The 14,679-nt window shown below is 44.8% G+C and overlaps 1 protein-coding gene across 2 annotated transcripts; it reads right to left on the reverse strand.

The window, feature by feature from the left end:
• Window positions 1-5,532: 5,532 nt before the first annotated feature.
• On the reverse strand, window positions 5,533-14,562 carry qtrt2 (queuine tRNA-ribosyltransferase accessory subunit 2; the record flags this gene model as incomplete). Of its 2 annotated transcripts, none has more annotated exons than XM_080542773.1 (8): window positions 5,533-5,901; window positions 6,724-6,838; window positions 8,037-8,206; window positions 12,401-12,600; window positions 12,793-13,002; window positions 13,217-13,293; window positions 14,080-14,135; window positions 14,362-14,562. In XM_080542773.1, the coding sequence occupies 8 exons, from the start codon at window positions 14,559-14,561 to the stop codon at window positions 5,628-5,630; spliced, it is 1,302 nt and encodes a 433-aa protein (XP_080398899.1). In that variant the 3' UTR covers window positions 5,533-5,627. The 2 variants fall into 2 exon arrangements, with proteins under 2 accessions (XP_080398899.1, XP_080398898.1); XM_080542772.1 differs by having other exon boundaries at window positions 8,055-8,206; window positions 14,362-14,561.
• Window positions 14,563-14,679: the final 117 nt, after the last annotated feature.

Here is a 14,679-nt window from a genome sequence, read left to right on the forward strand (position 1 = left end):
TTGTTGCAATTACAAATGCTTTGGTATTCACATGTTTATTTTCTTTTGTTTGCATTGGAACAACACAAAAAAGCAGAGGAAAAAAAGCCAAATTTCATATCATTCCACATAGAACTCCAAAAATGTACTGGACTAAATAATTGGCAATTCAACGTAATATTTGGTAGCACACCCTTTGGAAAAAAGAACTGAAATCAATCGCTTCCTGTAACCATGAATGAGTTTCTTATGCCTCTCAACTGGAATTTGGGACCACTCTTCTTTTGCCAACTGCTCCAGGTCTCTTACATTTGAAGGGTTTTCTCTCAACTCATTTTGAGATCACTCCACAGGTGTTCTATAGAATTTAGATCTGGACTCATCGCTGGCCACTTCAGAACTCTGCAGCGCTTTGTCTTCGTTCGTGTCTGTCTTCTTGCTGGAAGATCCATGACCTGTGACGGAGACCCAGCTTTCTGACACTGGGCCCAACATTGCTCCCCCAAATTCTTCCCAACATCTGTGAACCTCCACCATGTTTGACTGTAGTGACTGTGTTCTTTTCTTTGAAGGCCTCATTTTGTTTTCTGTAAACAGTACAATAATAATAATAATAATTCATTAAATGTATATAGCGCTTTTCAGAGGCTCAAAGACGCAAAATGATGTGCTTTACCAAAAAGCTCTATTTTGGTCTCATCTGTGACGTTCTCCCAGAATGATTTTGACTTCCCCAGGTAAGTTTTGGCAAACTCCAGTCTGTCTTTTTTATTACATAGCGTCCCATATCATTCAGATGGAGACGGAGAGTGCGAGCTGACACTGTTGTCCCATGTATCTGCAGTTCAGCTTTTTTGCGTTGTTCCAATGCAAACAAAATAAATACCGGTAAACATGTGAATACCAAAGCATTTGTAATTGCAACAATTCTCTGGGAGAATTGGTGCATTATCTGACAGAAGTGCAGTATTTTTGGCCATGACTGTATATCTCTTATGCATGGCCTTGAGTTACAAATGACCACAACCAAGATGGGAACAATATAGCCTGAATCCCAAGTAAACACACAGCCTCCTCACACATTAATAAACATCTATAGATCCTTCCCTCCACAGTTCACGGTGTGGCCCTCCTACCTCTACACTGGGTCCAGGTATAGGGTGCTGCTGGTGGATTGAGTGAAAACTGAGACCAAGCCCTTTCCAAACCCCAAAATAATAACAGAAGAACCTGTCAGGATAAAAAGGTCATTCAAACTCTGCCCTTCTACAGCGAACCCACTTTCCTTCAACCTCCTCCTTTTACCCCAGAGGCTGTGGAACACAGAGACAGAAAGGCTCTATCAGGTAACCATAGCAACCATACAGTCCACTTACAGAATACCAAAGACCTGCCTGTATTCCTTATTCCATCATCCATCTCTTGACCAATGAGAGTCAAAGTCCTATAATTGGGTAAATTCATCCAGCAATATATTTGCCCTCTTTTACCATATCCAGCGAGAGCAGGCCATGCATTGCTGTCTTATCTTATAAAGGTACAGGTTTTCCCATTGGAGATTTGATTTCCCGTAGAATAATCTACAACTACAGTAACACACACTATGTTAATGCAGAGCTCTTGAGTGGTAATGTGTTATGACCTTTCTTTAATATTTTAAATCAACCTTAAACCTACTCCATTCTGAAAGGCACGGACGCTGATGAAAAATGCACGCAGGGAGATGAGACTTCTGACTCCAGACACGGGAGAAGCTCCCTGTAGACTTGCAGAACCAGGCATCGGGATGATTTAGTGCAGGTAAATTAATCCTGAAATATAACAGGGAAGTAATGGCACTCTGCTCCTCCTCCAACTTCATCCATCATTCAGGACAATCTAAACCCAAAGGACTGTCACGACTGCGTCTGAACAGGCCTGTAACTGCCAATGGTCAGAGGTTAACATGCATGGGGAAGGGGAGCAGGGGTCATGGGATGAACGGTTGTCATGTCAGTTTGTGATGTTCCACTCGTTTCCAATTGGGTGGAAAGAGAGACGATTTCTTGCTATACAAACTGACAGTTTAATTCGGTATTTTGAGAGAAAATGCTATTTCAGAGTTTAATTGACTGACCCCATAGTCAGTCATGGTTTTGGTCTCACTTCTAAGCTGACAATATCATCCAACATCAGATGGCTGTTTTAAAAACGTTCTTTAAAACTATTGAAACCACCCCACCCCAATCCCTATGAATGAATGGTCTTTATTGTCATTGCTATAGTACAGGTACCAAACAACGAAATGTGGGAGGGGTGGCTCCCCTGGTGCTAGGAAAGAAAAAAACTAAAAAAACAAGAAGGGAAAGGAGCTGGTTTACATAAATAAAGGCTATGTACACTATCCACTATACTATACTGTACAGATAAAACACTGTGCTGTACTCTATGCTATGCTATACCTATTCTAACATTTCTAGGGTTGTCATATTGCACATATTGTTATTGCACATTCATTTAAAGTGTCGCAGTTTGCAGGCTTGAAATGTACACATTTGTGCCTCAGCACTACACCTGATTTTTCAATCCAGCAGCTGCCATCAATCCGTCCAGACTGTCCAGGGCCCAGAACCTAGGTCTTTGCTGTGTTCAGGTCCTGGATGGCCCTGGGGTAGAAGCTAAGCTTCAGTCTGTTTGTCCTTGCGGCCATGGTCCTGTACCGCCTGTTCGAGGGCAGCCGGGCAAAGTGTTCGTACCCAGGGTGGGATGGGTCTCTGGAGATCTTGGAGGCCTTCCTGAGGCAGCGTGTGTTGTACAGCTCTTCCAGAGAGGGGAGGGGGGCGCCGGTGATCTTCTGGGCTGTTCTCACGACTCTCTGTAGCGCATTTCTCTCTATCCCACATCACTACACTCTTTAACTGTGTAGTCAATAGTAATCTGTCTGGTATGTGTGAGCTGTAGATTCAACATGACCTCAGACAGGAAAGTAGAGCGGTAGTGTGGGGAAAGTAAAGAAACTTTTTTGATGATGATCCATTGGTATCACTCTCTGTAGGTGGAAGTGCTACCTACTGGGTTTGTGTCACTCACGGATACCCTTTCAAATGTAAATACTATCCACTGTCACTCACACACACACTCACAAAAACTAGACACACTCTCTATCCAACACACACAAACACGTACACATTCTCACAACTCATTGCTACACTCACCGTCTTGCTCATCACTTCCACCCACTACACACACATACATTGCACATGCAGTTCAGGACAGTCAATTATAGTCACAGTGATTCACATCCTCTCCCATTCCCTCCATCTCACAGCCACAGACAACTGAATGCCATATCTGTTCTCAGCAAGTGTAATGATGTAGCTGACATCTACAACCTATGGTTAACGTCACCAAAACCCCCAGGAACAGCTCCCCAATGTATATGGTAAATGTATGGAAATTGTAGGAATGTGAGTGAATTTCATTTCTTTTTTACCCCTACCCCTCGTTTTTAAGTGCCACTCACTTTCTGGCTTTCCCCTCGGAACAGCATTACACGGGGTAATGGTTGAAAATCTTCCCCTATGAAATGGGATAACCCTTCAAGACTGTGATACATCATCAGTAGTATCATAGAAAATCATGGACGCTCGCGATTCGTTCAGAACTTAAGTTTCACTCTATCAATCGATCAAACAAGTTATCAATGCTTCATTACCAGGCAAGTTCATGACAGAATAGCTAAACTAACTTTATTTATTTATGTAAACCAGCTCCTTCCCTTCTTGTTTTGTTTTTTTTCCTAGCACCGGGGGAGCCACCCCTCCTAAATTTCGTTGTTTGGTACCTGTACTATAGCAATGACAATAAAGACCATTCATTCATTCAAAAAAACTGGTCAGAAATCTGATCTAAACTTCAACAGCCACATAAACTTGATAACTAAATCAGCCTACTGTCACCTGAAAAACATAACAAGAATGAGAAGTTTCATGTCCAAGCAAAACCTTGAAAAACTCATCCATGCATTTGTTTGAGTAGAGCTGATTATTGTAATGGTCTAACAGGTCTATCTAAAGGAGCTGTTCGTAAACTGCAGCTCATCCCAAATGCCACTCCTAGGGCCGGTTTCACAGACAAGGCTTAAGCCTAATCCTAGACTAAAAAACATCTTAAATGGAGATTTTTTTTTTCTTCAGATTTTATCCCCTTTTTACACCCAATTTGGTAGCCAATTGAACCCAACCTAGCATCCAATTATCCCCTGCCTATTGCGAAGGATCCGCCGCACGACCCCCGTGGCCGGCAGTCCCAGAGGAGGCCGCCAGGCAGACTAGCTGACTGGCTCCTCGAGCCCAGCACCTGTTATTCCGGCACCCCGGGGGCGCTGTTGCGCGACGGATCCTTGTCCGGAACTACTCCTATACCTCCCTCGGGAGCGGCCGCCCAATATGCCGCTCCGCGTGTGTGCCCCAGCCATATCCGGATCTGGCGAGCTGGGATTCGAACCCAGTCCCCGGTGGGCAGCATGCACTAGTGGCCAGTGCTTAGACCGCTACACCACCGTGGGGCTTCAATGGAGATTTTACATTGAAAGTGTGATTTAGTCCAGGACTAGGCTTAAGCCTTGTCTGTGAAACCGGCCCCTAGGGTCCTAACAAAAACAAAGACATTTTTGTTAAGTCAATCCTGAGATCTCTACACTGGCTACCAATCTCTCTGAATTCAAAATCCTCCTAATTACATACAAATCACAAAATGGTCTTGGACCAAAATACATATCAGATCTTCTCCCACCCTATATTCCAGCAAGGCCACACACAATAGGGGAATTGGGACACCCTACCCCTACATGTAAACTGCAAAAAGGAGGGTTAGGCTAAGGGGTGAAATGGGATGGGCCATAATGTTTTCCTCAGTAGTGAATCATTTCTCTGAGGGTTTACACAGTATGTTTTTGTGTGTGTGCATGTATGTGTGTGTGTGCATGTATGCATGAGTGTGTGCATATGCAAAATGTATTGATAACATCTCCAAGTAAAAAACAACAACATATCTTTCAATTTATTAGACACAGGAAATGTCATCTTTATCAGATAAGTGTGAAGAATACTCATGAAAAAAAGCCACATCTGCTCTGACGAAACAGATAAATTAAGCAAGAGAGATTCATTCATCCATTGACAGCAGACAGGGTAACAGTGCTAGTTTGCTCCTTCCACAAGCCATCTTAAAAAGCAACAGGTGGAATACGTGACCACACACCAAATCTCATTGGACACATGCCATCTCTAGAACCCATTTGGATGTCCTCCTCCATGCTACTTCAAACTCAATCTAGCCTGTTTGTTCTCCCATTGGTGGAGCCTTCCTCACTCCTGCTCTCCTTACGCTAGAGTCTTGGGGATATTAGTCAAGCGCTGACTTGGAATGGGACCGGGGCAGCAGGCCCCTGATGGTCCATACTCAACCTTCTCTCTTCCTCCCACTCATTCCATTCCTGCCTTGAAGTGATCACTCATCTGACCTGACTGGAACGGTGAAGGCAATTAAAATGAAACCCTCATCTTCCCTTCATAGCCAGACCAGTGGTGGAGCCCTCCCTCTCCTACGTCATTTAAAACCTTCCCCATCCCCCCCCCCCCCCCCCTTCCCAACTCTCTCCAGCGGTCCTATCCATTATTTTCCATGGGAACATCCTCTACACTGTTCCCCTTGCTTCTCCCCTGTAGAACTCTCTTCTTGAGGGCATCTAGTTGGTTACTGGCCAGAGCCCCCCTCAGGGCATTGAAGAAGGCACAGTAGTGGGCCGTGTTGTGGAGCATGAGTAGGACTCCAGCCAGAAGCTCATTAGTCACCAGGAGGTGGTGCAGGTACGCCCTCTGGTGGTTGCGACAGCAGTAGCAGCCACACCCCTCCACCAGGGGGCTGAAGTCATCCCTATACCTGCAGGTCAAAGGTCAAAGATCAGGCGCACCAGGAGCAAGGCAGACTTGGAGCAAAACAGATGTGTGTGTACACACACACACACACACACACACACACACACACACAGTAGTGGTGGGAAATTGTAACATTCCAATCCATTAAAAAAACAGTGGGTCTTATACACTGGCTGAAGTGACTTGTTTAGCTGTTATGTTCCGACGTTTCTGTTGAACCCCACAGTGAAATGCATTCTGGGATACTGAGATGCACACTTCAGTGTGAGGATCGGCTGGTATTGGCATACTATGAATTTAGTAGGCAGTATGCTAGTATGCCATTTCGAACGTGTCATGTGTTTTAAAATAATTGCCTCAATTCCCACATCCTTCTATTAAACGGATGAATATTAAATGAATGGGTGTAAACTAGAACGAAATATCAAACGAAACAACTGTTGAAATAGGCTACATTTCTGTTACAGCTGAAGTGCTCGCTAACGACAATGATTTTATAGCAGATCTACAGTAGACTAAAGTGTGAGTGTCTATGTTCCCACGGCCTTATGTTTCCTCAGCTTAACCCTAACCCTAACCTTAACCCTAACCCTAGTAGTTAATTCACTTGAAAATGCCAGGGAACATGGGACCCTTTTTCGGGAGCAGGGAACATAGGACCCGGGGAACATAGGAATGACACCAGGACCTCATATTGGTCTTTGCCTGGGGTCCAAATCACTAACACCACTGCACACACAGACAGACAGATAGACACACAGACACACACAACCTTTCATCGAAGAACCCGACTGAGACACAGACACACAACCTTGTGAATACAAACCTCTTGTCGTTCAGGTTGATCTCAAAAGGAGTCATGTGTGTTTGGTCCTCTGGGTTATTGGCTCCATTCTCTGCAGGCTCCCCTGACATAGGCTTCTCCTCCTTCAGCTCCAGCACTGCCAACACACACCACCAAGACACATCTCACTCCACCAATCAGATCCTCTGCTAAATCCAGACATTTCAATTCATATCCTAAGAACCATACAACCAAAACCAATTATATTCAGTTGTGTCCTAATTTCACGCTGTTCTCCTTGGATATTAGTGGAGTCCATCCCACACCCCCGTAAATCACAAACAGACGCGCACACACACACACACACGCGGAATGGATTAAGAGAGGGAGGAAAAGGAAGCAGAGGGAGAGTTAGGAAGATAGCGGCAGAGAGTGAGGGAGAGGGAGAGCAGGCAGATTAGAATAGGGCCTGCATTACCAGCGTGGAGGCATATTGGGGTTAGGCTGTGACACTGCCTCCCCACACAGCACTCTAATTGGCTGAGAGGGGATTTGGGGTCTCTCCTCTGATTTGCTGGCCTACGCCAGCGCTGTGCTCACCTCCACTGAACTCCATTCCACTTCCCCATGCAGAATTGATTAGTGCTGTCAGACACTAAAACCTGCCTCATATACTGAACTCACATAGAAACAAAATAGTCTCTTATCACGCACCAAACGTACACCACACACTTATTCTCTCCATTTGTCATGTTCGGGTTTCTCTCAAAGATGACATGGTTCAGTGAGGTCATTAATTCATGGTACTGAGCTGAAGAAGCATCACTCCAATGTGAAATGTGAGTGTGTGTAGAGGAGGGATGTGAATCAAAGAGAGAGATGAATGCGTTCATATCATAATCAGCACCATTGCCATTGTGAACCTGATTATCATAAATTATTTTCTACATCACAGGTACTACCCCTGAGAATGATCATTACCATCAATAGCCTGGTGACTTTTCGTCATCAATATCATTCACTATGCACGTACGCACGCACGCACACACAGACACACACACACACACGCTGTGGTGACATCATTACCACACATAATCAATATACCCATCATCATACATATCCAACAGCATAAACCCCATGATCACCATATTTGATATAACCACCATGAATCAAGGCAGAAAGCAGTATGTGATGGATCCATATGATAACTAGATTAAGTGGAACGTTTCCAGCTATTCATCAATCTAATTCTACCAGCTGTATGACCACCAACGGCCTCTGAGCTAGGGGAGAGAAAAGAGACTGAAGCGGAGAGAGGGGGACCCTTGGTCAACACTGACAGTAGTCTACCACACCTGAAGAGGGCGCTGTACCTGCACACTCAGGGTCAGGGGTGATGTTGAAGTGGAAGCAGAGTGCACAGCCTCGCTCCGTCACCTGGAAGGGGAAGAAGCTCTCAAACAGGTCCACTCCCGCCTCCACACATGCCAGCACCTCATCAGGACGCCCCACGCCCTGTAGTAACCTGACACACACACAGAGAGATAAACAAACACAGCTTTATTACACACATGCAGACGTGTGGCAGACGGACGGACAAATAACACAGGCATGTGCACTGAGCGTCCACACACATCACAGAAACACACACACACACATACATACACACACACACACACACATGGCCCTAACCCTACATGGCCCTCCAAACTACATGGCCCTCCAAACTGAGTGTTATGCAAAATGGAGTGAATGCCTTGTGAATCATCGGCAAGATACTGGCGAATGGACAAGCAACACAGTCACAAATGTAATATTTGTTTTCATTAATAAAGATTTAAAAAATTATGATAACCAGTGAATTATCTTTTTCAATGTATTATAGAGTATTTATAACGAGTATAACATCGCTAGTATGCCAATGTCTCTAGCTAGCTATCAAACGTTACAACAATGTTTTAAGGCTGATTTGTGCATGACAGTCCCGCATTTTGACATATTTCCATGTTGCATTTCCCCCCTTTGATGGCATATGATGCCCGAAATGTAGCCATGCCGTGAAGTTGTTGCACGTGTTACTGCTCCTCTAATATCAGTGCAGACTGGCAGGGTAGGAGCACTGGTTGCTAGCCTACAGAGCACCGCTATTCTGTCATGAACTGGCCTGGTAATGAAGCATTGTTCTTTTTTAATTGATGGCAATTGATTGATGGCAGCTGCTGGACTGAAAAAATCTGGTGTAGTGCTGAGGCACAAATATGTACATTTCAAGCCTGCAAACTGCGACACTTTAAATAAATGTGCAATAACACTATGTGCAATATGACAACCCTAGTCGTCTATCTGTACAGTATAGTATAGTGGATAGTGTACATAGCCTTTATTTATGTAAACCAGCTCCTTCCCTTCTTGTGTTTTTTTAAGTGTTTTTTTAAAGTTTTTTTTTTCTTTCCTAACACCAGGGGAGCCACCCCTCCTAAATTTCGTTGTTTGGTACCTGTACTGTAGCAATGACAATAAAGTCCATTCATTCATTCATTCATTCATTCAAACTGAAGTTGTGAACAAATCACGAGCGTCTATGCTTTTCTATGATACTACTGATGACGTATCAGGGTCTTCAGAAATGGTTATCCCATTTCATAGGGTAAGATTTCAAATACTACCCATTGTAACAGTTAGGGTTAGGGCTAGGGCAAGCCGGGCAACGGGCAAGCCGAAAAGCGAGTGGCACTCCAAAACGAGAGGTAGGGGTAAAAATGAGGAATGAGATTGGGCCATATAAACAGAATTCAGCATCCACTCTTCCCTTCAGCTCCCACTCTCAAAGAGTCTTTGTGCCTCTCCCACTCACAGGGGTTGCAGTTAACTGGCCGTCTCTGCCCCTCTGCCTCAAGGAGCTCAGGCCAAACCTAATTTACTATCTTCTAATGACTCCCCGCAGCCCAACGGGAGGCTCTGTATATCACAGGAGCCACAACAACCCAGGGGGAGGCTGACCCAGCACAGTCCAAATGGACTGTCTAATCTGCAACCACACCACAATGAGGCCCACAGGGAGCTTCTGGGACCATCCATATATCAGGGTTTTTCCTGCACGGAGAATTATGAGGCGGCCGCCTCCGTCATATTTCTTGCCGCCTCCAGCTCTCGACAAAACTCTGACGGTAGTATTCTCTACAAGCGTTGCACTCGGTGGACATCTGTCATTTCTAACTGCAATTGCGGCAACATGGTGGCGGGGGTGCTGTACTGCAAATAAGTTCGCTTTCGTGTTTGCTAGAAAGTACAGAATGCCTTATATTGCATTATATTCCATTATATTTTGAATGGTCATCTGGTGCCTGAATATTGTGTTTTCCTTTACATAAATGACATTTCCACCATAAGTTGATGTAGAAAAGGCACAAATTGGTGCATATAAATTCACCAGAATGCAAGAAATTAAGTGTTTGATGCTCGTTTAAGGACCCCCAGACAGCCCCGCTTCATGGATCCCCCCGATGTCAAACGCCTCTGGTACCACCTCCGCCTCATTTTGAGCCAGGAAAAACCCTGTATATAACCCCTCCCCACAGTTCCACACTCTCCACCAAAGAGCCACTGTCACTCTCATCGTCTCCAGGGGGGGGCACGGGGAACTGAACGGTGGTCACCCCAGGGAAGGGGCACTGAAAAGTGGGTTGAGGGAGGAGGGAACAACGCTTCGTATGGCCAGTATTCCCAATGCTGATGGAGAGCGAGCCGGTTTCCATGGCTCTCAGGAGACGGCGGAGGTTACCATGGTTTCCTGGGGGACCTGAGTGAGCATAATGAGCTGGGAGGAATGGATGTAGGGATGGTGGGAGGGAGAGAGGACGGGTGCCAGTCTGACTGGCTAGTCTCCCGCCGTGAGGGTAAAAGCACCTCTCTGGGGGTGTCGGGGGGGTTTATGGTGTAATGATTGCTAGTGAAATGAAGCTGGTGAAGCTATATGTTTGGGGGGGAGGGGGGAGCACACCCTGGTCTCTACACTCCTAATCACATTGTTATTGAGGTGAGAACAGACCCTCACAGGGTAGGTGAAATATCATCTTCTCCTGAGTTGTCCTCATAAGCCAGTAGTGAAAGCTTCTCCGTTCTCTCCTTTGCAACCGCAGCATAGGCTAACGGTTATCAATTTAATAATAATAATTTTGCCATTTAGCAGACGCTTTTATCCAAAGCGACTTACAATTACGAATTACAGGGACATTCCCCCTGGAGTAACTGAGGGCTAAGTGCCTTACTCAAGGGCACACTAGTAGTGGTGTGGTTTCAGGCGGGATTTGAACTCACAACCTTCCGATCACAAGTCCAACTCACTATCCACTAGACCACCACTACCCCACTCAGGGCTGTCTGCAGGATTCCAAAGTACCCTAATATATCATTCTCTAAATGACATGCTCTAATCTCCTCAGAGAAAATGAGGCAACAAGTGTATATGATGATATATATTAGGTGTAATGTAGCTTATATGTGTTTGTATTGAATGTTTGTATTGAATGTAATGTAATATAGATAGTTGTGCAAAAGAACCTCCTTCCCTCAGCCAGGACACTGAAAATGGGTCGTGGATGGGTCTTCCAGCACGACAATGACCCAAAACATACGGCCAATGCAACAAAGAAGTGGCTGAAGAATAAGCACATTAAGGTCTGGAGTAGCCTGGCCAGTCTCCGCCGGACCTTAATCCTATAGAAAATCGATGGAGGGAGCTGAAGCTTCGAGTTGCCAAGCGACAGCCTCAAAACCTTAAGGATTTGGAGAGGATCTGCAAACAGTGGACCAGAATCCCTCCTGAGATGTGCTGATGACCAACTACAAGAAACGTCTGACCTCTGTGCTTGCCAACAAGGGTTTCTCCACCAAGTGCTAAGTCATGTTTTGCTAGGAGATCAAATACTTGTTTCCCTCGATCAAAAGCAAATCAATTTATAACTTTTATATATTTTTTGTTGATATTCTGTCTCTCACTGTTAAAATAAACCATCACCTAATATTGTTTAAATGGAAGGATCCTATTCCACCTACGCATAGCCATTGGATCAAGGAGGTCATGTACCATATCAAAAATGTTATATACTGTTAACCTTTCCTAACATCTGACAGCATGATAATGTACTATTTATTTTACTTTTATGGGTGTCTGGCTATGTATAGTAAATAAATGGTAAATGGACTGACTTATATAGCGCCTTTATCCAAAGCGCTTTACAACGGCATCTCATTCACCCATTCACACACACATTCACACACCAATGGCGGCAAGCTACCATGCAAGGCAAGTTGGCAATTTGGGGTTCAGTGTCTTGCCCAAGGACACTGTGGTCAGTGTCATGTGGCCAGCCGGGGCTCGAACCGCCAATCTGCCAACCTTACAATCATTAGACGGCAGCTCTACCTCCTGTGCCACAGCCGCCCCATATAATGTTTGTATATATGTACATGTCTGGTATTTGGGGGATGGGGGGGTTTATTTAAGTTTGTTCTCTGTTGGTCCTGTGATATATTGTAAAAAAAATATTTAAAAAAACGTGATAAAAAAGAAAAACATCACCAATAAATCATTAAGATTATAGACCGTTCATTTCTTTGTCAGTGGGCAAACTTACAAAATCGGCAGAGGATCAAATACTTATTTCCCCCACTGTATGAATGGTATCTGGAGGTTTGCTTGAAGGCTGTGAATACGTACCTTGGTTTGTCCAGTGGCAGCTGCTCGATGACTGCTGTGATGAGCTTGGTCCTCAGGTCCTGGTCCATGTAGCCCGTCCGAAGGCCATCCAGACAGAACCCCCCCACAGGCCGCTTGGCTGTCTCCTTCGCTGAGCGCACCCTCTCCTCCAACACATCACCTCCTTCCACCACCCCGAACACCTCCACCCCATTCAACTCCTGGGAAAGGGAGAGTGTACCAAAAAACAGTGTTTTTACAATGTGAATACTGCAAGAGAGAAATCTATAAAAACCATTTTACGTATAGGTGCGTGTGCGCATGTGTTCGTGAGACTATGTGTGTGTGTGCGTGTGTGTGTGTGTGTGTGTGTGTGTGTGTGACTATGTGTGTGTGAGAGAGACTGTGAGTACCTGTGTTTTGTGGTGCAGGAGCAAACACTCATCCAGATGGGCCAGGGTGCGGTCCACTGACTTGCGGACCCTTTTACGAGAGGTGTTATTCTGCCAGGTCTCTCCATCCGCCATGCCCTGGTACCAGTCCGGCTGGATCACCTTCTGGAGCGCCATGAACTTGGCCACTGTCAGCTCAATCCGCCCGCCACTGCCCCAGACTGACACCGTCTGCAACAATCACAAAACATAGTGTCAACTTCCACATTCTTACAATCTTACATATTCATTCTGAACACACTCATTCATTTAGAGAAACCAGCGGTGAAACATTTAGCGTCATTGAGTGTCTAGAAAAGCTATATAAGTCTAATGTATTATTATTATTATTATTATTATTTAGATCAGGTCATGAATAAAACCGACACAAAACATGACCACTGACCTTGGTGGTGATGTGACCAGAGGGGCACGTGGTCGCAGGGTCATGGAGAGAGCAGTACAGAACAGTATCATGAAGACCTGCAAAGTACATATACAGCCTAGATTACACAGCATTCATCCTAATGCTTAGCAGCCAGTTGCAATAGTAGAAGGAGAAAAGAGGCCAAAGAGGACTAACCGACCGTGCACAAAGCAACAAAGGACCAATATATAGACAGGATACATAGAGTTGGTTATGTCTGATAGGTTCACTCAGCAATTAACATCGTGAACTAAGCCATGGGCGAGAGATGGTGAGGTTTTTATCAAAGAGCCCAGCTATGGGAGAAGATCAAAGGTGAGAAAACAACAACCCAAAGAACAAACGCAACGCTGGTCGACTCGAAACACTCACTTTTAATTAACCAATCACAACGCTCCCTGGCCCTTCAAGACACAATGTAATAATCGCCTAGAAGGGAACAACAATCGCTTGTATGGTAATTATATTTCTAATTTCAAGTTTGTTGTAGGACGCAGCGTAGCATGTCCATAACAAAATATGTAATTTTCAAAGTCATTCAGCACTTACTGTATCTGGGGCATTGTGCTTTTCAAGAATGCACTTCAGCTTATAAATATTCATCAGTGCAGTCATTTAATTTGATCTTTTATATCCAAGTGTTTGCCGGGTTGGACTGTATTGTACATTATGCTAGTGCAAAATAATTTGAATGAGCACATTATGTATGCATGTGCATTAATGAGAGCATTAAGGACTCCGTATATAGCACAGGCATTGAGGATAGTATAGAGGGATGGTAGGCTATGGAGTGTGAGGCAGAGAGAACAAATGTAGAGACAGGAGAAGTCATGATTACCAACCTGCAAATTTCCTAAATCCCTCCTTGAACTCCTCCAGTACTTCCTGGTGTTCTGCTCTAAAGGAATGACACACAAATAAAAGCTATTAAATCTTCTTTTGAGAGAGTGAGAGAGTGTGTGTGTGTGTGTGTGTGTGTGTGTGTGTGTGTGTGTGTGTGTGTGTGTGTGTGTGTGTGTGTGTGTGTGCGTGTGTGTGTTAGAAAGTGAGAAACCACTGTGTGTAAGAGAACATAATGTGAAAAACATTGTAGTGTATGTGTGAAATACAGTGTAGGCTCTCACATTGTCGACAGGGTTAACTGGGTGACTGAGGGCAGGCTGCTTAGGGTGTGCAGTGTGTCCTGAGTCAGGTGGGGTACAGTGCCACAGCGTGTGTACAGCATACACCCCGGTACCTCCAGGGAATGTTGCCCTGTCCTCCCGAGGCCTGTCAGGACACCCAGGCGACACCCCTGCACCACACGGGACAGCTCCAACTTCATCCTGCCTGAAAGTGTAAATCGAGTGAGACTGAGACAGAGAGATAAGCTCCTGCTCCTGTGTATTGTATAATAATAATAATGCATGTATTTTGCATAGCACTTTTCTCAGTACTGAAAG

This window comes from Nansenia antarctica (assembly GCF_963989245.1).
Source record: "Nansenia antarctica genome assembly, chromosome: 12".
Lineage (NCBI taxonomy): Eukaryota > Metazoa > Chordata > Actinopteri > Argentiniformes > Microstomatidae > Nansenia > Nansenia antarctica.